Source organism: Tursiops truncatus, chromosome 3 (genome assembly GCF_011762595.2).
Source record: "Tursiops truncatus isolate mTurTru1 chromosome 3, mTurTru1.mat.Y, whole genome shotgun sequence".
Lineage (NCBI taxonomy): Eukaryota > Metazoa > Chordata > Mammalia > Artiodactyla > Delphinidae > Tursiops > Tursiops truncatus.
Window position 1 is genome coordinate 126151167 of NC_047036.1, and position 23827 is coordinate 126174993.

The 23827-nt window shown below is 46.0% G+C and overlaps 1 protein-coding gene across 2 annotated transcripts; it reads right to left on the reverse strand.

Moving 5' to 3' along the window:
• Nucleotides 1-9896: 9896 nt before the first annotated feature.
• RPS14 (ribosomal protein S14) lies at nucleotides 9897-21881 on the reverse strand. 2 transcript variants are annotated; one of them, XR_012330911.1, is made up of 7 exons: nucleotides 21730-21881; nucleotides 20712-20862; nucleotides 20046-20207; nucleotides 18401-18477; nucleotides 17353-17466; nucleotides 17158-17264; nucleotides 9897-16765 (listed from the first exon to the last, which is right to left on the reverse strand). XR_012330911.1 is itself a non-coding variant. In XM_033853460.2 (5 exons), exons 2-5 carry the CDS (start codon nucleotides 20858-20860, stop codon nucleotides 17399-17401), a joined length of 456 nt encoding a protein of 151 aa, XP_033709351.1. In that variant the 5' UTR covers nucleotides 20861-20862; nucleotides 21730-21881; the 3' UTR covers nucleotides 17347-17398. The 2 variants fall into 2 exon arrangements, 1 of the variants encoding a protein (XP_033709351.1); XM_033853460.2 differs by lacking the exons at nucleotides 9897-16765; nucleotides 17158-17264 and having other exon boundaries at nucleotides 17347-17466.
• Nucleotides 21882-23827: the final 1946 nt, after the last annotated feature.

Genomic DNA, 23827 nt, shown 5'->3' on the forward strand with positions numbered 1-23827 from the left:
TTGTGGATATATGGAAAAACCACTGAATTGTACCATTTTAAAAGCTTGACTATTATGTGAAATTTATAGCTCAATTTAAAAACAGATTTCTTGGTAATGATCGCTAGAACACATATATAGCTTTGCTTCCTCTTTCACTTGGCTCTGTCACTAAAATGGCGAAGAGTTGCCTTTTTTTTTTCTTAGTGTAAATCTATAAGGACAAAGAGAACAGGAGAAAACAGTGCAAAATTTTGGAAGCTGGAAAGCAGGTGGATTGGAGGTAGTCATTAACAGACCCCAGAAAGCTTAATCCTAAACCTGCAGCTAGAAAAGCTGAGAAGCCACCAATTTACATGATAGAACAGGCTCAGGAATTGAGGTATTAGGCACACTGGGTGGGAGTACAGGTGGGGCTAAAAAGAAGATTCGTTGGAAGTCTGTTTATGAAAACAGTTGGATATCCATGTCCTCTCCCTCCCCAACTATCCCTCCCTCCCTGAAAGAGGACTGGAAGTCTATCCCTAGGCACAGTGCAGGGCATGGGCCCAGTTCTAAAGCTGAGAGTCCCAGCCTTCTCTCTGACCCAGTTCACAGAATGCCAGAAGCCAGGCCTTCTTTCTCCAGGCAATAAATGAGAGAAGGCTTCCCTGGAGAGTATGACCATCCCACAAGGAATGACCTAAAGATTCTGATATTGGGGTTCAACAATGAAACAACCCAGCCAGATAACCCTATAGGGAAGCCCTCAGTGAATAAGCCCTTCACATGGGTCACGGCTTCCACTTGATTTTTTAGACAATCAAGGGTCATGGGACATCTGAAGTAAACCTCTAACATAAAAGAGAGTGAACAAAACAACTAACCAAACCCCAAAAACCATGCAGGAAGCGAACACTCATTAATAGCCTTAGGGAGGTAAAGGATGATACTGCACCCATGAAACAAGAATAGTATGCTATAAAGATAGAAGTACTGTTAGAAGAAGAACAACAAAAAAGCTCTTAAAGACTAAACATATGAGGGTAGATATTAAACAACCAGTAGGTAAAAGATAAAGGTTTTGTGTGTATGTATGTGTGTGTGTGTTTTACCTCCCAGAAAGTATACCACAAAGATAAAAAGAAAGAAATAGAAAAGATAAGAGAATTAAAGACCAGTCCAGGATGCCCAATAGCCAAATATCAGAGTTCCAGAAATAGGGAACAGAGAAAATAGAGGGGAAAAAATTCAGTACAATTCCCAGAACTCAAAGACATAAATTTCCAAACTGAAAGGGCCCAGTGAGTACCAGGGCCAAAGTATAAAAATAATTTCACACCAAGGCACATCAAGTGAAGTTTCAGAAAAATAAAGACAAAAAGAAGATTCCACAGAAAGAAATAAACAAGACAGATATAAAGGACCAGGAATCAGAATGACTTTGGACTTCTTAAGAGCAACCCTGGAAACCAGAAGATAACGGAGCAACACCTTCAAAATTCGATGGGAAAATGATTTCCACCCTAGAATATTTACTGAGCCAAATTACTAAATACGTAGGAGGGTGTCATTAAGGTATTTCCAGACATTAGGTATCTCAAAAATTTTTTCTTCCTCAGAAAGCTTCAGGAAGGTATGCTCCACCAAAATGAAGGTGTTCACTAAAAATAAAGGAAGACCTGGGACACAGGAAACTGAAATTCAGCTCACAAGAGGGAATGGGGATCCCCAGAATGATGGTACAGCAAAATCCCAGGAGTAAAGCAACATATCCATATTGGATCAGGCCCAAAGGCTCTGAAAGACATTTCTTCAACAAGATAAAATTGATAGATAGCTGATAGGTCTGAACATACTAAGAGGTGACTTAGATCCTTTTTTGGAGAGTATGAGGTTGAATTATGATAATTTCACAGAAAATTAAGCAAATGAAAAACCAAGACAACTATTAACTCTTGGGAAAACAAAAGTTATATAGGAAATGAATAGTCATGATACTATACTACATAATGCAGCTAAAAAAGGCATTTACATTGTCATAATATAGTAAACTTTGAATACTGACCTAACTAAACATACAATAGAGGCATTTGGGAGGACGAGAGGTCAGGAAAAGTCACTTAGAGGAGAAAAGAGGGCTAAATCTTGGTCTTCCACAGTGAAAAGCCAACCAGATAATGTTTAAAACTGAAACAATCTGGAAGTAACAATACCAGTAGTCATTTAGAGATATGGAGGTTAATACCAAATGAATCAGCTAAAAACGTTTTAAAGTGGTATGAAAAGGAAGGTAAAGAATGGCTGTTTTTCACAGCCAGCCCTTTAGAAGGATTTGATTATTTAAATATGTGAATTTATAACTTTGATATGAAGTAAAACTCCATTCAACATCGAAGTCAGTTGATTCTAAACTGACTGTGATAACAAAATGGTAGTCTAATGCCTTTTCCTTGCGAAGCAGCTTTAGGCCAAAGCTGAGGGTGACCCCAAGGGTCATCCTGTCCTCGCCCACAGGAGGCTGGAGACGATTCCAGCTAGGAGGGTGGGCTGGATGATGGCTCCCTCCTTTGCTTCTAGTAGGGTAAGAGGTCTCAGTTGTCACACAGGCCCTGCTGCCCGGTGGAGCAGCCCCATCCTACCTACCCTCCTGCATGGGATGGAGACAGAATGACAGGAAGAAGGAAGGCTTGGTATCTGCCACACCCTGAGGGGTATCCAGGGTTAAGGCAGGATTCTGCTCCCCCACTGTTCGTATGAAGAAAATCTGGCTCAGAAAGCGGAAAGGAGCTGGCCCAAGGTCACAAAGAGCTGGGACTGGTCTAAACAAAAGAGCTCTGAGGCCAACTTGCTGGATGCACATTCTAGTTCCAAAATGGCAGATCCCAGGGCTGAGAAAGGGAAAACACAGGTGAGTCGGAGACATCTTTTTTTCCCAGAAAGCGAAGAAGTGCTCAAAGACCGCTGGAGTTTGTCAGAAGGACCCTGGAGCCAACTTGAAGAGGCACCTGCCAACCACATATGAGACAATTCCAGCATCAATAAGAATAATTTACCCCGCCTCTTTAAAAGGAACTATACAGTTCAATCCCAGCTGATGAGGAAAAACCCTTGTTTCTAGAAGAATGCAAGCTAACTAATGTAAAAGAAAAGACAGAATTAGAAAATCACCTGTTTGTAACCCCCAGTGTAATAATTAACTCAGGCAAGGACCACCAATAGATGCCCAAACCATGAGACAAAGGGTTGGGGGAGAACAGGATATCCACATGCCATAGTATCATCCCCAAAGTCCTTGCTGGTTGTTTACAGAAAAAGGCAGTCTACAATGGTGCAGCCCTGCTGTCACCACCACGTGATCAAACTTTTAGCATCACCAGTGGTGGAGCAACATAACATTATGTATTTCCTAATGGGGTAAGATACTCAGCTGGGGAGTATCTTTGCTAAAAAAATCATTAAATGAATCTGCCTTTAGACCTAAATTCTAGTTTACAGGACACAGAAGAACGAATGAAATAAAACTATGAGGAAACAGACAAATTCAGAGACAGTCTACAAACAACAACTGTACCCATCGAAGAGTCAATGTCATGAAAAAACGTGCATGTGTGGGTGTGGAGAGGGTTCTATATTTTAAAAGATTGAAGAAACGTAACAACCAAATGCAATTTGTAAATTTTGACAAGATTTTGGTTGGGAAAAAAGCTGTAAGAGATTTTTATTTGGTTTTGTTTTTTGGTTTTTTGGGTTTTTTAAAAATACAATTTATTTATTTATTTATTTATTTATTTTGGGCTGCATCGGATCTCCCTTGCTGTGCGTGGGCTTTCTCTAGTTGTAGCGAGAGGGGGCTACTCTTTTTTGCGGTGCGCAGACTTACTGCGGTGGTTTCTCTTGTTGCAGAGCACGAGCTCTAGGCGTGCGGGCTTCAATAGTTGTGGCGTGCAGGGCTCAATAGTTGTGGCTCACGGGCTCTAGAGCGCAGGCTCAGTAGTTGTGGCACATGGGCTTAGCTGCTCCGCGGCATGTGAGATCTTCCCGGACCGAGGCTCAAACCCGTGTCCCCTGCATTGGCAGGCAGATTCTTAACCACTGCGCCACCAGGGAAGTCCCTGTTTTTTGGGAGGTTTTGGCCGTGCCGCAGAGCATGTGGGATCTTAGTTCCCCGACCAAGGATCGAACCCGCACCCCCTGCACTGGAAGCGCAGAGTCTTAACCATGGGACCGCTGGGGAAGTCCCTGTAAGAAATATTTTTAAGAAGCTGGGGCAATTTGAACATGGACTGAATGTTAGCTGATACTTGGGAATTATTACTGCTTTTCTTAGATGCAATAATGGAACATTAGTCTGCTAGAAAAATATACTTCTAGAGGCCGAAGGCTGAATGAAGTTCTTGGAGGTGACATGACATGAGGTTTGCAAGTTATTTTCAAAATAGGAAAAAAAGAAAGATAATAGATAAAATTAACAATAGGTGAATCTAGGTGGTGGGTATATGTATGAACATTTTCTCTGTATGTTTGAAATTCTGAATAATAACTGTTTAGAAAAAACGTAAAGGCAATTGTGTACAAATCCAATTTCCTCCTATATAAGAACTGTGCTAGCTGCTAAGACGACACTATATTCCCATCACATTATTGACACATTATTACATTGACAGTGGGCTCTTTCACAGCATGAGCACAAAATGTGTGTTGTAAGCCTCCTTGAAATTTCTCAGAAACTATCAAAAGTTTTGTTTTGATAAGAAAAAAATTCCAGCTCCACCACTACAGGATGTGATTTTGAGCAAATTACTTAACTCCACCATGCCTCAGTTTCCTCACCTGTAAAATGGGCATACTAACAGAACCTAAACCATTAGATTGTTAGGAGTATTGAATGAATTAGTATACATATGCCTGATGTAGAGACTAAGTGTGCAATAAATGTTAGGTAGTTCAGTGATAAATTTTTTTCTGCAAATCTGCTGCATCTGAATCCGGGACCCTGCCTGTACCCAGAGATTTGGAGCTGCTCAACAGAGCCAGAGGGGGCCTCCCCCTCCCACTCTGGATCATCCTGGGAGTCTCCTCCTGTGGTGTCCCCATTAAGCTAGTCTAGGTTGAGATGCCTGTTCTCCCTTGGTCTGGGCACTCCAAGACCCAGAGGTGTGAGTTCCTGCCAGATCACCAGGGTGAGCCAGGAGGTGGAATCCCCCAGGACCTCTGCCATCCTGTTTTCCTCCTTAGTCCCAAAGTCCCTGAGAGGAAAGAGCCACCCCAGGTGGTAGGCAGTGCATGTCCAGCCCTATCTACCACCCCAGGATGGCCTGGCCATCCTTTCTGTACGGGGACCCTAGCACACCTTGGCCATGAACAAGGGGTTGGAAAAGGTCCTCTTTGTGGGAAAGGAGCAGGCCTGGGCTACAGTCCTGTACCTGTTATGCCTGGCCTGGGCAAGCCACTTACTTCACTTCTTTCACTCACTCATGCATTCAACAATTATTTATTGCACATCTACTTTGTGCCAGGTCCTTGGGCTACATAAATGAACAAAGCAGACAAGTATCCCTGCCCTTACGGAGTTTACATTCTAGTGGGAAACAAACAAGTAAGTTTATTTATTAAAGAGTGATGGCAGGAACTTCCTTGGTGGCGCAGTGGTTAAGACTCCATGCTCCCAGCGCAGGGGGCCCGTGTTCGATCCCTGGTCAAGGAACTAGATCCCACATGCATGCCACAACTAAGAGTTCGCATGCCACAACTAAGGAGCTGGTGAGCCACAACTAAGGAGCCCTCCGGCCGCTACTAAGACCTGGCACAACCAAATTAATTAATTAATTAATTTTAAAAAGAGTGATGGCAGGCACTAATATATATAAAATGGATAACTAATGAGAACCTGCTGTATAGCACACACTTCGCTGTATAGTAGAGGCTAGCACAGCATTGTGAAACAACTGTACCCCAATAAAAACAAAAAAAAGAGTGGTGCCAGAGATCGGGAAAAGGAAAGGTATTACTGCAGCAGCAGGATAGGGGCAGGTTGTAGTACTTTATAGGGTGTTGGGCTGGGCCTCACTGACAAGGCGAGATTTGGGCACAGGCTTGAGGTGTTTAATCCAGCCCGTGTCTGGCTGAAGGATTCCCTGGACAGAAGGAAGAGCCAGAACAAAGATCCCAGAGTGGGGATGCACCCGGCATGGCTGAGGAACAGCAAGGAGGCCAGTGTGGCTAGAGCGGCGCCACTAAGGTGGAACATGACAGGACATGAGGTCAGCAAGTTCCGGGGTCAGATCCTGTGGCCATTGTCACAACCTTGGCTTTTACTCTGAGTAAAATCAAGAGCCATGGGAAGGCTTTGAGCAAAGGAGTGTCATTATCTGACTTGCAGTTTAAAAGGGTGGTTCAGGCTGTGTTGAAATCAGTACAATAGGGGCAGATAATCCCCACTGCCTCATGGCACTGCTGTGAAGGTCCAAGGAGAACTGGGGTGCGGAAACATTTTATACTGAGTATAGTACAGTGTTTCTGGGAGAAAGAAACTAGCTGCTTCACTCCTTCCCATCCTACTGAAGGGACAATTGAGTGAGGAGAGGATTTAATTTGCCCTAGGTCAGATGTTCTACAACCAATTTAGGATCTGGGAATCCCCTACTCTTCTCCCAGCTGCCGTGTGGCAGGTAGGTTAATAGCATGACCTTTGGACATGATCTCAGCTAGCACAGCTGAGTAGGACTGACCGAGCCTTCCCCTAGAATTCATTCATCCAACAAATATGTATCAAGCACCAGTTCTGTGCCTGTCACTAGGACACAGGGGCATTTGGAGACACCTGGCGATGGCTGAGCCCCAGTCTCACTCAGAGACCAGGCTACCAGTGGCTGAGGTTGGGCTTAGCGATCGGGGTCAATCTGTGGCTGGGGTCAGGTCACAACTGAGGCTGGAGGCAGGGAGACCAGTCAGGAGGCTGTGGTGAAAAGTCAAGCTGGAGAGGCAGGCCTGTTGGAGGCTATAGCTAGGAGCACTGGAGGAAAGGTGACGAAGAATAAAAGTGTCAGGAGGAGGTCCACAGGACTCAGGCAAAACTGGATATGGATAGAGGGGTGAGACCAAGATGCTTGGTGAGCTTTTCTGCTTGGGTGATGGAGATGATGTCATTCACAGAAACAAGAAGTCCTTGGCACATTTGAGGAACAGAAAGAAGTACAGTGCGTCTGAGCCTAGTGAGCGAGGGGAAGGGTGGTTTCAGATGATGTTGAGGGGACAGGCTGGGCTGCAGCTTAGGTATTATTCCAAGCACAATGGGAAGCTGGCAAAGGGTGTCAAGCAGGGAGGGGCTGGGGCTGGTTTATGTTTTTAGATGATGTGCAGCATATAGATTTACCAAGGGCAGGAGTGGAAGCCTGGAGATTAGTTAGGAGTAAAGTAGTTTAGGTGAGAGATGGTGGTGGAGACAAGGAAAAGTGGATGGGTTCGATAGCTGTTTTGAAAGTAGAAATGTCAGGACTTGCTGTGGGAGTGAGTTCAAAGACGGTGGCCGGGGCTTCCCTGGTGGCGCAGTGGTTGAGAGTCCGCCTGCCGATGCAGGGGACCACGGGTTCGTGCCCCAGTCTGGGAAGATCCCACGTGCCGCCAAGCGGCTGGGCCCGTGAGCCATGGCCGCTGAGCCTGTGCGTCCGGAGCCTGTGCTCCGCAACGGGAGCGGCCACAACAGTGAGAAGCCCGCGTACCGCAAAAAAAAAAAAAAAAAAAAAAAAGACGGTGGCCGGGTTTAGAGCTATACAATGGATGGTGGCATTTGCTGGGGTGGAGAAGATGGGAAACACATTCTGGAATCGGTAGACCCTAGAGTTTGGTTCTGGCTGTATTCTATGTGACACCCACGTGTTGACCTCAGGTAGATGACTGAAACTTGAAGAAGAGTGAGCATACACCTTTGTAAATGACCAAATTACGGGCAGCATTTTCAACCATGGGATCAGGGCTGAGCTCTGGGGACCCTCAATGTGTGGAGATCGGATGAGGAGCAGCTCTGAGCAGTGCAGAGGAGTGGTCAGGGATCAGAAGGAAAACGGGGAGAGGGTGTGATCACAGATCCCAATAAAGGAGTGAAGGAGTGTCAACTGTGCCAAATATCACTGAGGGAAATGCCCACTGGTCTGGGCCACATGGAGGTCATGGGAGATCTTGACAAAAGCAGTTCTGAGAATTGGGTTGGGAGGCGATTGGGAGGGAAGAAGTGAAGCCAGCATGGGAGGGAGAGCAGAGAGCTGAGGGTAGCCCCTGGAAGAGAACACAGGTCACGGTGTTTGAACATATTTGTCCAGACGGAAACGCCTCAGAAGGGAGGGCGGGAGGGAGGGAGGGACTGATGATGCTGAGGAGGAGGGGTTCTGCCGAGCTCCTGCGCAGTGAGTCCCTGGTACTTCCACAGAGCCGCCCCTGTGTGGCTGACCAGCCTCCTCCCCAGGCAAGAGCGGTCCTGGACTGCCTCTCTGTGAAGGCACCAGACCAACTCCCTGATGCCTCTCTTTTCCTGCTCTCCGGCTCTCAGACCTGCCTCCTCAGCCTGGCAGCTAATTTCCCAATTGCTGCCACCAACAGCCCATCCACTGGGTTTGGGGAAAAAGTGAAGCTTTCTGAATTACACCAAGGCCTTGGCTCCTGACTTTCCTGACTTGGCGGATATCTGTCTCATCATTTTATTGTCACAACAGCCCTGTGAGCCTCAGGGAGATTAAATGAGATGTACAAACTAGCCAAGTGCCAGCAAGTGGCAAACCCAGGATTTGGGCCCAGGTCTGAGCTGTCCGCAGAGCCCATTCTCTTAAGTACCTTGCCTCCCATAGAGCCCTTAACTCACTTTCACCGGTCTTAGTGAAGGCCATGCCGCCTACAGCCCCTATTCCCAAGGGGTTGGATTCAAAAGGCAGATAGGATTCCTTCCCAATCCTTGTGGGCAGTGTCTACCTTCCTTACTCTCCAGAGAAGCTTAATTATCAGTTCACTAGTTCTGTCCTTCTCGGGAATGGTCCTTTTGGAGCATTTCCCAACATCTCTGGCGCTCTGCTTACATGCCTCCAGAGCACAGAGCTCAGTACCTCCACAAGCAGCTCATTCTAGGCAGGATAGTGTGGCAATCCAGAGTGTGGACTCCAGTTGGTTGAATCGCAACTCTGCTTCCTACTAGCATCCTGTGCCTCAGTTTCCTCATCTGTAAAATCGTAGTAATAGTACCTACTTCCTAGTATGATAATGAGGATGAAATAAGATGCTACATTTAAGTTGCTTGGTAAGTGCTTAATAAATTTTAGCTACTGACACTGTCATTATTGCTATTTTTCCTGAGGTAGAGCTACAACTTGCTCTCTATGACTTCTACACTTTGGGCCTAGCCCTGTCCCTTGGAATTCTGCCCTCTTCCGTACTCCCTGTAGGCTATTCCTATTGTCCTGCATTTCTCAATTTTCATTTTCTCCTGACACCAATTTTTTTGTGTGTGCAAGCTCAGTTACTCATCATGCTAACATGATTTTCCTAAGATCATGATTTCTTCTTGACAGAGTCACTGGCTGTTTGCTAGGCAAGCTCAACGCTGTCAAACATTGAGGGGGGTGGGAGAATGGTAGCTTCAAGGTCTCTCTCCTCCTGCCCTCACAGGCCTTCTTGTTGGCTCCTGGGCTTCTGCATTCCCTGACTTTGGAATCCCAATCAGTGGGCCTAACTGACTGCATATCCTAAACGTCTATCAGGGCAGGATTATGTCAAGGTGAAGGGTACACACTCTAGAGCCAGACAGAGCCAAGTTCAAATCCAGAATCTCTGCTTACCTGCTGTGTGATCTTGGCCAAGAAGCCTCCCTGAACCTCAGTTTTGTTACCTGCAAAATGAATTTTTAAATTTTTAAATTTTTAATTTTTTTTGGCCACACCGCATGTCACCTGAGATTTTTTTTTTTTTTTTAAATTTTATTTATTTTTGGCAGCACTGGGTCTTCATTGCTGCGCATGGGCTTTCTCTAGTGGCGGCGAGCCGGGGTTACTCTTTGTTGTGGTGTGCGGGCTTTGCATTGTGGTGGCTTCTCTTGTTGCGGAGCACAGGCTCTAGGCGCACAGGCTTCAGTAGTTGTGACACGCGGGCTCAGTAGTTGTGGCTCACAGGCTCTAGGGTGCAGACTCAGTAGTTGTGGCGCATGGGCTTAGTTGCTTCACGGCATGTGGGATATTCCCGGACCAGGGATAGAACCCGTGTCCCCTGCAGTGGACGCATTTTTTTGTGTGTGTGCTGCCAGATTCTTTTATTAGCCAAGTAGGACAAAGAACAGATCACAATGTCACAGGAAGTCAGACAGACAGACAGAGGGATACACGAGACAGAGTGTCATGCTGTACTACACAGGGGGCGGAGCAGGGGAGGGGCATTTGAGTCTTGTTTTTTCAACTAACAGAATAAATAAATACAGTACACAGTGGTTTTGCCACAGGCTGGCATAACCTCTAAGCACAAAAGGTCACAAAACAGCTGGTTTGGAAAGAAGTCTGTACAGCCCGCTGCTACAGAGTCGGGGTGGGGGCCCAGGCCCCTGGATCGTGCTCTGGGGAAGTGAGGAAGCAGGGAAATGGAGACCTCGAACAGGAGGGAGAAGAAAGGAATAAGGCCTTCCTGGAAGGAACAGTCAGAGCCTCTGGCTCTCAGCCTTGAAGTGACCGGGCTGACCTGGGAGAGACTTCAGCCTCAGTCTCAGGTGCAGTGGGCCCGTCCCAAGCTCATAGGAGATGCAGGGTACCGCTTACAAGTGCTCCCCTCTTGCTCTCTGGCTGCTTTCAGTCACTGAGGCTGGTCCCCTAAGCTACATTGAGATCTCCCCGGGGAAGGGGACCACATACACTTTCCTTACCTTCTCTGGGCTGGTGGAATTGGGTCAATTGAATGAGCAAGTATTGTCAAAGCTCTGAGGGAAGCTGGGCTGAGCCGGAGGTGGGCCTGGTTCTGACGTAACAGAACATGACTCCGGGGTGGAATTCCTCCTTGGGAAGTCAGGGGAGGCTTCCTGGAGGAGGTGGTAATGTCTAGAGCTATTGGATTCCAAGGTCCAGTGATAGTTATTTGCCTCCAGAGACGCAAAAAGCTTTAGTCCTCATGCCTGGGCTAGTTGAGATTGCTTTCATTTCAGAAATAGAACTTCCTGGAGCTGATCCCAGAGGATAAACCAGAAATCCCTATTGTCTCCTAGAGTCTCTGCTACCTTCCCGTCTCCCTGCCCAAGTCTCTCCTCTGATCTCCTGTGGCTGTTGGATTCACCTTCCAAATCCCAGATACCTGATCCTGGCTCAACTGATCCCCCTGTTCAGAAACCCTCACCTGCCTGCCTTGGTCCCTGCCGCATCAAAGTGAGATCTTGGATTCAGGACCCTCAGCCCCACCTCTCATGAAGCCAGCCACCAATTCCCCATCATCCACAAAGTCTCACTCCACTGCTTTGTTCAAACAGCTTTCCTGGCCCAAGCTACCATCGCCCTCACTTTTCTCCCATCCAAAGCCTTCTCCATCTGCCCCAGCCCAGACGAACTCCCCAAGGGTCATGGGGTTAGCTGCTGGAGCACCAGGGAAGTCCCTATCTGCAAAATTTGACTGATAATAATCTTGCCTGATTTATAGGGTATTATGGGGACTGATTAAGATAATGTATATAAAACAGTACAGTGCCTATCTCAATAAACATTTGCGATTAATATCCTAGGGCTGTGCTGTCTAACAGGGCAGCCACTAGCCACATGTGGCAGTTGAAGCCTTGAAACATGGCTAGTCTGAATTGAGATGTGCTGTTAAGTGTAAAACACACACCGGGTTTCAAAGATTTAGTAGAGAAAGAAAATGTAAAATATCTTGGTAATAATTTTCTATATCGATTATACATTGAAGTGAAAATATTTTGGATATATTGGGTTAGATAAAATGTATTATTACAATTAATGTCACTTTCTATAGTTTATTAATATAGCTACTAGAGAATTTGAAATTACATGTGGCTCGGTTTTGTGGTTTGCATATTTGTTTTGGACAGTGATAGTACAGTGGAGTGTTATGTCGGGGGGTTTGTTGGTGGTGGGTTTTTTGGGTTTGGGGGTTTTTTTTCAGTGTAGGAGAAGAGAAACAGTATATTTTGTTTGGGGGCATTTGATTTTCAGTAGCTGCACCTGTCTCTTATAGGTGGTATTTGAGCTGCAAGTTTTCTTTATGTATTATAGAGATCCAGTCTTCTGTCTGTGAAGATGGGGAAATTAAAGCCCATAAGAAATGGGATATGCCTAGGGCCACAGAAGTTAATGGTGGCAGAACCCAGACACCTCCCCCCATCCCAGCAGGTGGCTTCCTATCTGTACGATGCTGCCACCTGGTGGCCATCCATATATGACGGCTGCAAACTCAACAGCCACTGGGCTCCCTTCAGGAGGGGCACTCTGCTGCCATCTACTCCCCAATCCTCTGCAAGGACAGGGAGGGTCCTCCTCTTCCTGCTCCTCAACCAGACTGTACTGAGCCCCAGCCTGACAAAGGTATGACAGCACAGTGACTGAGGAAGGCACGCTCCCCGGTTACAGACAAGCGCAGGTTTGAATCTCTACTCTGATCCTTTCTAGCTATGTGCCCCTGGACAACTCACTTACTCTGACCCTCAGTTTCCCCATATGTAAAATGTGGATAACAGTACCTGCCTTAAAGCTACTGAATGAGATAATATCTGCAATTTGAGTCAACAAATATTTAGAGAACACAACTTAACGCACTGTTCCTGGTGCTGGGATACAGCAGTGACCTAAACAGACAAGTCCAGTGGTTCTCAAAGTGTGGTCTCCAGACCACTGACATCAGCACTACCTGGGGACTTGTTAGAAATAGAAATTCTCAGGCCTCCATCCCAGATCTACTGAATCTGATGCACGCTCAAGGTTGAGAACCACTGGACTCAAGAGGCACAGACTCCGGACTATCAGTTGGGGTTAAGTGTTAAGAATGTGGCAGGTAAACAGCTTAAGAATGATGGCTAGAGGTGGGGCAGCGGGCAGAAACATTAACTGATCTGTGATGATCAAGGAAGGGCTGTTTGATAAGGTGACAAGTTCCAGCAAAGATCTGAAAGCAATTATCTAGAGGAAAGGGAATGTTCCCTTTTAGATGTTTCCTTTATTTATAAAATAAGTCCATGTAATATACAGCATGGTGACTATAGTTAGGAACTGTAATCTCTATTCTGATCAACTATACATCCAGCTAAAAATTGAGACTGCTATTCATAATGAAAAAAGCAGCACTTTAGGGAACTGTCTCTGCCACACTAAGTGATTCTGATGTAACTAGCCTTTGGGGGTCTGGCTTACACGTGTATGCCTCCAATGATTAGGAGATCCACTCTTCATGAAGCAGTTTTATTTCCTCTTAGCAGCTCTCTTGTAGAAAACTCTTCTTTATCTGATGCTTAAATCTCTCTACAACTCCTACCCACCCACTGGCCAAGTTCTACCACTTAAGAACTACAAGCAACAAGACTGCTTGCTCCCTCTTCCCCCAGACAGAACTTAAAGTCCCTTATACATCTTCTCTTTGGCCCACTTAAGGTCAGCAATGCTCCCCTGAGACCACGTTTGGGGAAAGGTTTTCCAGATCCTTCATTAAGAGACTGAGAATGGCCTTGATAGTATTCTCCTGGGCAAAAGGGAGCCATGACACCATCACCCAGGTCAATGAAGCAAACCGGAAGAAGAAACAACTGGCAAGACCTCAAATATAGATGGTTTTCTCCAGAGGACTTGCTTTTCTACAAAGAGCCCAGACACTCCCACCTGGGACCACATTAGCTCTGAAATCTGAGGATTTCTGGCTTAAATTGAAGGTCAAGTTCAGTTCCCTCACCTTGGGGCTATGGGTGGGGCTGAGGGCAGAGCCTAAACTTAATCTCTGGGCACTAACTCCAGTATGTGCCCAGAGGGCTACCCCAACTTTCTTTGCCTACAGCTCTCTGCTCCCTAACGCATTTCATCTTAATGTCCTTTTCTTTCTCATTTCTTTAACTCCCCTGAGAATAGAGCCCAAGAATGCATGTTTGTTTTAATGTATCCAGGGTCTAGAGAAGTCCTTCAACTATCTAATTGACTACAGAAGGCGAAGCCCATTCTTTCAATGATTCAGCAAACAAATCTTTATAGAGCCCCTACTTTTGCAGACTGGGCTGGCAGACACTGAACAAGACATACTCTCTGCCCTCTCAGAGCTCACAGATTAGTGGGGAAATAGGCTATTAGAACAGAGGGAGACTAGTGGTACCACGAGGAGAGTAAGGGTGTTGGGGGAACTGAGTGGAGAAGCATCTTGAGGGGCATCCAGGAAGATAACTTTGCGAGTGATGAAAAGCTGATTCCAACAGGTGAACAGAAGGTAGTGAGGCCAAGCTGGGGAGAGGAGATACTGAAGGAGCCAGGCTGGGAGGGGGAAGCATGAGCAAAAGACTGAAGGCATGGAGAATTGGAAAACTGAAAGGAACTAGGTTTGGCTTGGGCAGAGAGGGTGAAGGGTATGGCAGGGTTAGATAAAACACTGGAGATTCGTGGAGACTGGCTTCTAGACTGAAGAGTGGGGCAGGGATAAAATAGCAGGATAGTGACAGAATCCAATTAATTTTAGATCACACAGCTGCAGTGTGGCCTAGGGATAGGCAGGGGCTTGGGGGAAGGCAGGGAGACTTGGAGAGACTGTTGCAGGAGCTCAGGTAAGACAAAGGATCGAGAAGTAGGGACCATCTCCATGGCCCTGGTTGAGGCTGCACTTACAGCCAGCAGCTGGGCTTCCATGGTCTGCAGTCTTGGGGGGGGCAACATCTCGAGTCCTGCCCTGTCCACCTCAGTGGCCAGGAGGCTGCTTACGTTCCCATCTGGGCTGCACCAATTAGCTCTCCTTGTAACTTGCAAACAAAACCTAGAAATGAACTGCTTTCAAAGACCTGGCTGACTGCATCCCTTGTTACCAGGAAACAGCAGGACAGGTTGCAAAGTCCCATTACAGGAAATAAAAAGAACGCTCCAGCAAGCGCCAGCATTTTCCCACCAGGATTCCAGCCAGCTGTCATTCATGCTGCTTGGCAGAAGAACTGAACAGGCATAAGAATAGCAGCAGCTTCTTCAGCGCCAGGCACTGTGCTAAACGCTTCAATCTTATTTTTGTGATGCCCTATGAGGCTGCCCTTATCACAGGAATTTTCACTAAAGGGCTGAGGGGTTAAATAATTTGCCTGAGGTTAGAGCCTAAATCTGGGGAACTGGGATTTTCATCCTGGAATGCATACCTGAGGGTCTGTGCACCACGTGCTGCCTTAGAAACCAGAATGACAGTAGAAAAGTACCCTCATTTTTTCCCCTAATGTTTATTTTGGAATCCTTTAAGATTTACCAAAAAGTTGCAAAGGTATGGTGTTTCTGTATAACACTCATTTGGTTTCCTCATGTTAACATCTTACATTATAACAATACATTTGTCAAAACTAATGAGCATAGGTACATTACTACTAATTGGACTCCAGATTAGATATTAGCTTTTATACTAATGCCTCTTCTGGTCCAGGATCCAATGCATTATATCACATCTCCTTCAGCTCCTTTGGTCTTTTTTTTTTTAAATAAATTTATTTACTTATTTTTGGCTGCATTGGGTCTTCGTTGCTGCGTGCGGCCTGTCTAATTGCGAAGAGCGGGGGCTACTCTTCGTTGTGGTGCACGGGCTTCTCATTGCAGTGGCTTCCCTTGTCGTGGAGCACGGGCTCTAGGTGCGCGGGCTTCAGTAGTTGTGGCTCGTGGGCTCTAGGGCGCAGGCTCAGTAGTTGTGGCGCACGGGCTTAGCTGCTCCTTGGAATGTGGGATCTTCCTGGACCAGGGCTCAAACCCGTGTCTCCTGCATTGGCAGGTGGATTCTTAACCACTGTGCCGCCAGGGAAGTCCCTCCTCTGGTCTTAAGTCCTTGTTTTTCGTAACTTTTGACCATTTAAATGTTGATAACGCAGTAGAACGTCCTCTAACTGGACTATGGGTTTTCAGAGAGAATTCAGAGGTGAAGTGCTCATCTTGTCAAATCAGAGTACTATCAACATGATATATCAGAAGTGTTAAGCAACCTTAATAGTTTGGTTAAGGTCTCTCCAGAACAAAGTTAACATTTTCCCTCTTCCATGTTCGTGAGTCACTAAGTCTAGCCCACAGTAAGTCCCACTTACTGGAAGGGGGAGCATCTACTTTTATTTAGAATCCTTTTTAAGATTTATGGCTTAATTTATTCAAATCACCTGCAGCAGCATGGACTCATTTTATACTTTGGGTTGTAATCACTCATTTTTAAGATGAAGAAACAAAGAGACTCAAAGAAGATGGCTTGTCCATCACACAGGGTAAGTTGGTAGGAGCCATGGCAAGACCCACCTCTCCAAGGTTCTTCCAAGTTGGAAGAGAACTGTGAAGAGATCTGTGTATCAAGGTAATGGAACGTTAATCAGCAATAAAAAGGAATGAAGTCCTGAAACATGCTGTGATGAACCCTGAAAACATTATGCCATTGTCATGCCTTGGGGCAGCAGTCACTATCACACAGCGCTATGCTAAGCCTCTGCAGAACACTCAGTACCATCTGGTGCCACTGGGTCCTTGGAGCTGGATGCATGCTTCCGGAAAGCAGAAACTTTCTTTTTCATCACCGACGAAAATAGGGCTTGGTGTGTATTTGTGGGTGACCAAATCTTTATGTACTTTATGTACTGATGTGGAACAACCTCCAAGATCTGCCAAGTGAGAAAAAGCAAGATGCAAGAGTGCGATCCCTTTTTTGCACAGAAGGTGTGGGGGGCGAGTACACACCCACACGTGTTTATATATGGCTGTCTGGAAGGCTCTTCTGCTCAGGCTACATACACTTAGCTCAACAGTTTCCACTCCACTCCCGCTCTTTAAGAACTGGTCCACTTTTGGAATCAACACCTTCACTTTCAAAACAAGGTCTCCAAGGCCTTGGTCGGCTTTAGATGACTGAGGTAACTTAACACCACAACAAGCAGGGTAGAAAAGACCCAACCGCAGCCACCATTATCTCACCTTTCCTTAGGCTCCTCCTCCCAGGAAACCAGTTCCCAGAACACAGGCTCACCCTGTCCCATGGTAGGGGCTGAATCAGTACCTCTTGTGCTCCTCTTTGACAGGCTAGATACATTCTCTGAAGCAATGTATCTATTAAATGGCTGCTGGTTTATCAACGCACCCATGACCTCAAGACAGTCCCACACCCTGGTTAAATACAGAAGGAAGGAATCAAAATATACCCAAGGGTGGCCCCTACACAAAGGAGAAAAGACTAGAGTCGAAAAGAACTTACATCAAGGCAATTTATTAACAGAAAACAATAATTTGAGGAGTCCTGTTCACAGACGGCGACCACGGCGACCCCCCTTCCTGCGGGTGCTGTCGGAGGGGATGGGGGTGACATCCTCTGTGGGGAGGAAGAGAAAACATCATTGCCTGGAGCTGGATGGGAAGGGGTCCAGGCCTCCCTAGGCCAATTGGTCTAACGGATCAGCAGTGGATCCTGCTGCTTCACAAGTTAAGTCCTCAGTATTTAACAGATAGATGTGGAGCTGCCCCATCTGCTGCTTCCTCAAAATTTCTGATGTGGTTTGAACTCAACTTACCAGAAGGGGAAACTGAGGCTCAGAGTGGGTCACTTGCACAGGATGTCAGAGGCAGGTGATAAATCCAGGTTTCTGACACCTAGCGCACTGACTCTAGTGGAAAAATCCTCATAAACTGAAGAATATCTCCTTTTTAATAGCTAGGAGGCTGAAAATGTTCTGAAAAAATCTTGAGAGGGCTAGACCATTCGACTGAGGGATCAGTACACGTTGCCACAGAAACAATAGGGAAGGGCTAACATCTCCCTCCTAAGAGCTATAAGTGGCCAGATCAGACGTGAGGGTATAAATACTACACAAGTGTAGAGAACTGCTGTGATTCTCAACCATGGGAGCTACTGCCCCCTCCATACACTCTTGTCACAATGCCTGGCCTGCCCTACTGATATTGAGTAGTCAATGATCACACAGGAGACACCCCCCCCAAATACCAACAGCAACCCCCATGAGAACACTGGAAAGGACAATTCATCTCCTGTCAGTTCCACCAGTCACCATCAGGCACAGAAGTTCAGAAATGAGACGGCGCTGTCCCAATGCAGGACATTCACATCAAGGCAACAAGGGTGTTCAGGGAGAGAGTTTATGTCACATGGTGCCTCTTGCACTCCCTATTAACAAACCTAACTGTCAAAAGTTACCAGACTAGGCCCTGTATCCACTGAGCAGACCACATGCTTTCCGGGGTCAGTGCTTCAAAGCAAATCCAAGCATAAGCCAAAGAGGGGCACTCACCAATCCGCCCAATCTTCATTCCTGAGCGGGCGAGGGCTCTAAGGGCTGACTGGGCCCCTGGTCCAGGAGTCTTGGTCCTAGGATATGAATATCTAAATTAAGAAAAGCTTTTGGCCAAGTCATGAGAAGATCCCACAACCCTCTAGTTCAGGGCTCTACAAACTTTCTTTCTGCAAAGGGCCAGACCATAAATACTTCAGGTTTAGTATGCCACTTACTTTTTGTCACACACTCCCCCCAGCACCATGGGTCACAGTTTGTATCCTGCTCTGCCTGCACCCTGTTTAAAGAAGTGCCCCTTTTGGTCACATGCTGTGATTCTAAGTGTTTCTGGTGATCTGTCCTTTTCCATCCTCCCAAGACCACAATACTATCAACGGTCCACTGGACCACTTTAACAACTTCCTATCTGGTCTGTTCCCAACACAGCAGTCATCTTAAAAGACAAATAACAGAGCTTCCCGGGTGGCGCAGTGGTTGAGAGTCCACCTGCCGATGCAGGGGACACAGGTTCGTGCCCCCGTCCGGGAAGATCCCACATGCCGCGGAGCGGCTGGGCCCGTAAGCCATGGCCGCTGAGCCTGTGAGTCCGGAGCCTGTGCTCCGCAACGGGAGAGGCCACACAGTGAGAGGCCCGCGTACCACCAAAAAAAAAAAAAAAAAAAAAAGACAAATAACAACAATAAAATAAATATCATACAACCCAACCTCAACAGGTCATTACTGTTAACAAGTTTTCATGCCCCCCCGCCCCCAGCCCAAGTCCAAATCTTAACCAGGTTCTTCAAGACCCAGCAGGACCTCACCTGCTCCTATCTTATCACACCTCATGCCACTTTTCCACAGATGTGCCAAGCTCATTTCCACCCCAAGACCTTTTCCTTCCAGTTGTTCCTGGCTGGAATACTCTCCCCTGTCCTTCCTTCACTGGACTGACTTCTAACCACAACATTAGGTCTTAGTTTAAACTTTATTACCAACCTATCCTTGACACATTTTTGCTTCCCAGCACTTGCTGCAAAAAGAAACCACATGCTCCCCTTCTCTATACTGCTTAAAGCCTGTCTCTCCACCAGCCTAAGAGCCACATAAGAGGATGGAGACCATATCTATTTTCCCCCATCACTCTCTTCTAGTACTTAGAACACAGTACCTCGTATGCTGAGTGCTCAATTAACACAGTAAGTTAGCGCAGGGGAGGGTGCAGGAACCAGTTACAGGCATATCTCATTTTACTGCACTTCACAGATAATGCCTTTTTTAAAAAAACAAATTGAAGGCTTATGGCAACCCTTCATTGTCAGATAGTTAGAAATTTTTTTTAGTTGCAAATTATTTTTAACTTACGGTTATGTACACTGGTTTTTTTTTTTTTTAAAGACATGATGCTACTGCACACTCAGTAGGCTACATACAGTACAGTGTAAACGTAACTTTTTTTTTTTTTTTTTTTTTTTTAAATTAAATTTTATACATGCTGGGATAACAAAAAATTCACATGACTTGCTTTACTGATATATTTGCTTTAACACAGTGGTCTGGAACCAAACCCACAGCATCTTTGAGGTATGCCTGTATTAATTATGTACACACCTAGGATGTCTTGCCCAAGCCCAGTGACCTCACTGCCCAGTCCCAGCCTTACCTATTTCCTCCTGTGGCCCGGAGTTTGATGTGGAGGGCAGTGATGCCCAGCTCCTTGCACCTCTGGGCTACATCCTGGGCAGCCAACATGGCAGCATATGGAGATGACTCATCTCGGTCAGCCTTCACCTTCATCCCACCAGTTACACGGCAGATGGTTTCCCTGGGGACAAATGCACAGGGTCCTTTCTTTCCTACCCAACAAGGATTCAGAGTGCATACCACATCCTAATGAATAAAAAGCACTACTACTCAGGTAGTGCAGAGAATGAAGGTCAATTGAACATGCATCCTGATCTAACAAGACTGCCATGGGCTCTGCCTTGATGGGGTTCAGATCCTAGATAACTAAGCTCTGTATCGACGATTTACATGAACTTTTACATTTAATCCTCCTATTACTCCATGAGTAATTCCTCCTCATGTTACATACGAGGTCCCCATGCTGTAAGCCCATAAGAGCACAAAATGTCTCCTTCTCTCTCAGAACTCCAGTACCTAGGAGATCACACCATCTGTGGATTCATCAACCAAGCACATATCCTTATTTGAACATTTTACAACATTTATTTCAAGAGATTCCCTTAAACTGCCACCCAGTTCCAGGGTCGTTTCTAACCCCAACCCTTGTTAATTGGGTCCTGGGCCTCTCCACCTAGGTACTCACTTGCCAGAAAGATCGGTGACATGGACGAAAGTGTCATTGAAGGATGCAAAAATGTGGCACACACCAAATACATTTTCTCCTTCGGCCACCTGAGGACCAAGGCTGATGACCTGTTCTTCCTTCTTTTCTTTCCCCTTGCGAGGTGCCATTTCTTAAGGAAAGAAAAAAGAATCCCAGTGTTAACGACAGAAAACCCCAAGGTTTACTTCTCTGGGAATAACTGCTCCCCCGAGAAAGGTGCGCGGGACACGCGGGCACTTGCGCTCCCGCCCCACGCCGCGAACACGCCAGCGCTCAGGATTTCCAGGTGTCGCTTGCTGGAGGCTAACCCTGCCCTGCACCTCCCAGCCCACCGTGGCAAGACTTGAACGTCCCTCGTCTCGGCCTTCAGCGGCAATAGGCGCACGGTAGATGCTCAACAAACACTGATGTTAAGAGAAATTAAGCCTTCTCCTAATTTCTGGCTTTGAGAAACCTGCCCTGAGCGCCCAGAAATTAAAACGTGCCCGACTTAGCAGTCACTGAGATTTAGGAAACACCTAACGAAGGGCCATTTTTTCTGCATTCCCCTCTGGAATCCTCACTACATCCCCACGGAATTCCTACGACTACTCTTACTTTCCAGATCGAAAATAAACTAGAAATCAGGGGACCGGCCTCCGACCGCTCACGAAAAAGCTGGTGGGGTAAAGGTGGGAGGTCACAAAGGACTAAATTTTCCGCTCCTTTCCCAATCAACCATGCTGTGCTGCCTTTTCAGCGCAGGTGTGGTCGTGGCGCAGGGCCTATGCCTTCGAGGCTAGACCTGAACTCACCCCTGCTTTACCGGCTTTTCCCTGAAGCAAGACCGCCGCCTCCCGAGCCGGGGCGCGAACCAGAGTCTGGGTCGGCCCGCCGAGCTCCTCTCGCCCAGCACTTGGTTTGTCTTCCACGGAAAGACCCCAGCCCCGCGCCCCCGGCCCCGGCGGGTCCCCGTGCCGCAGGATGCCACCCGATTTTCCTCGCCCAGGGTTCCTACCTACTCGTCTTATCCAGAATCAGCCACCAGAAAGAAAGAGAAGGAGGGGGCGGGGCGACGGGTCACGCACGTGTCCCCGGAAGTGTACGTCTGCGGTCACGGGGCGAGGCAGGCTCCCGGAAGACGCCGATTTTAGCGTTTCCAAGGAGATTAAAACGCCCTCGAGAATACAGCTTACTTAAAGGAGCGCCTAAAGAGGTAAGAGGCTGGGTGTCTTGGCGAGCGGGTCTGCTTCTAAGACTGCACGAGGCAGCCGCACACGGTGGGTGTGGAAGGCCTGTGTCCTAAGATGGCGGCGACCGCGGCTAGACAGACTTCCCTGACCCTGAGCCTGGTCAGCCTGGGGGCGGCAGCGCCCCTCGTGGTGTGGAGGTGAACAACAACAACAAAACCACGGTGATCGTAGACTTTCAACTTCTGTGTACTTGGCAAAATAAGAATAAATTATTCAATACTTAGCATTGTATACCAGCCTGGGATAAGCGATTCATATGCATTGCCTCATTTAATCCTCACCACATTGTCAAATAGATACTGTTTTGACTTCCCTTTTAAAGAAAGCGATTTTATTTTATTTTTTAAAGTTTTATTAGAGTATAGTTGATTTACAATGTTGTGTTAGTTTCAGGTGTACAGCAGAGTCATTCAGTTATACATATACATATACTCATTCTTTTTCAGATTCTTTTCTCATATAGGTTATCACAGAACACTGAGCTCCCTGTGCTATACAGTAGACCTGTGTTGCTTATCCATCTTATATATAGTAGTGTGTGTATGTTAATCCCAAACTCCTGATTTATCCCTACACCACCACGTTTCCCCTTTGGTAACCATAAGTTTGTTTTCGATGTCTGTAAGTCTGTTTCTGTTTTGTAAATAAGTTCATTTGTATCATTTAAAAACAAATAGTTTCCACATATGAGTGATAGCATATGATATTTGTCTTTCTCTGTATGACTTACTTCACTTAGGATGATAATCTCTAGGTCATCCACGTTGATGCAAATGGAATTATTTCGTTCTTTTTTTATGGCTGAGTAACACTCCATTGTATGCACGTACCACTTCTTCTTTATCCATTCCTCTGTCGAAGGTGGCTTCCATGTCTTGGTTATTGTAAATAGTGCTGCTATGAACATAGGGGTTCAGGTATCTTTTCAAATTATGGGTTTCTCCAGATATATATGCCCAGGAGTGGGATTGCTGGATCATATGGTAGTTCTGTTTCTAGTTTTCTTTTTTTTTTAATAAATTTATTTATTTTATTTATTTATTTTTGGCTGTGTTGGGTCTTCGTTGCAGTACGCAGGCTTCTCATTGTGGTGGCTTCTCTCATTGTGGAGCATGGGCTCTAGGCTCACGGGCTTCAGTAGTTGTGGCCTGTGGGCTCAGTAGTTGCGGCACACGGGCCTAGTTGCTCCGCAGCATGTGGGATCTTCCCTGACCAGGGCTCGAACCCGTGTCCCCTGCATTGGCAGGCAGATTCTTAACCACTGCACCACCAGGGAAGTCCGAGGCACTTCCTTTTTTTGTTTTTTTTTTGCACTTCCTTTTTAAAAGAAAATAACCTTACAATATTTTCCCCTGATAATATAAAAAAAAAAATCCATGCTCATTATAAACAATCCACACAATACAGAAAAGTGTATAGCAAAAAAGTAAAAATCATCTCTAAATTTTTTCTTCTAGAGATACCACTATTATTAAATTGGAGCATCATTCCAGAAATAACTTTCTATACTTATATCTATACCTATATTTTTAGTATATAATATACAATCTCATGTAAATGAATTGTATTCTATATGCCATTTGGTAACTTTTTTTCTCACTCAACATTGTGGACATCCTCCCGTAACAACTAATAGAGATCTACAATACTTTTTTTACAGATATTTACATTTTCATTTATTATTTTGAATATTACATGTATTCACACAAATTAAAAATTGCAGTTATCAAAAAGTATGTTTTAAAAAACCCTACTCCAAAAAAACAAGAAAAACCCCAAAAACCCTACTCCTGTCATTTCTGTCCCCACCAACTCAATCCTCTTCTTTGCAAGCAACCAGGAATACCTGTATTGCGTTACTTT

What these genes read in the sequence shown, in the direction of transcription:
- RPS14 (XM_033853460.2), bottom strand. Translation starts at nt 20,860, where the DNA reads ATGGCACCTCGCAAGGGGAAAGAAAAGAAGGAAGAACAGGTCATCAGC. An exon ending in GTCACCGATCTTTCTGGCAA is followed by an intron (nt 20,208 to 20,711) that starts GTGAGTACCTAG and finishes ATTTGTCCCCAG; the next exon opens with GGAAACCATCTGCCGTGTAA. An exon ending in CGGGCCACAGGAGGAAATAG is followed by an intron (nt 18,478 to 20,045) that starts GTAAGGCTGGGA and finishes TTCATATCCTAG; the next exon opens with GACCAAGACTCCTGGACCAG.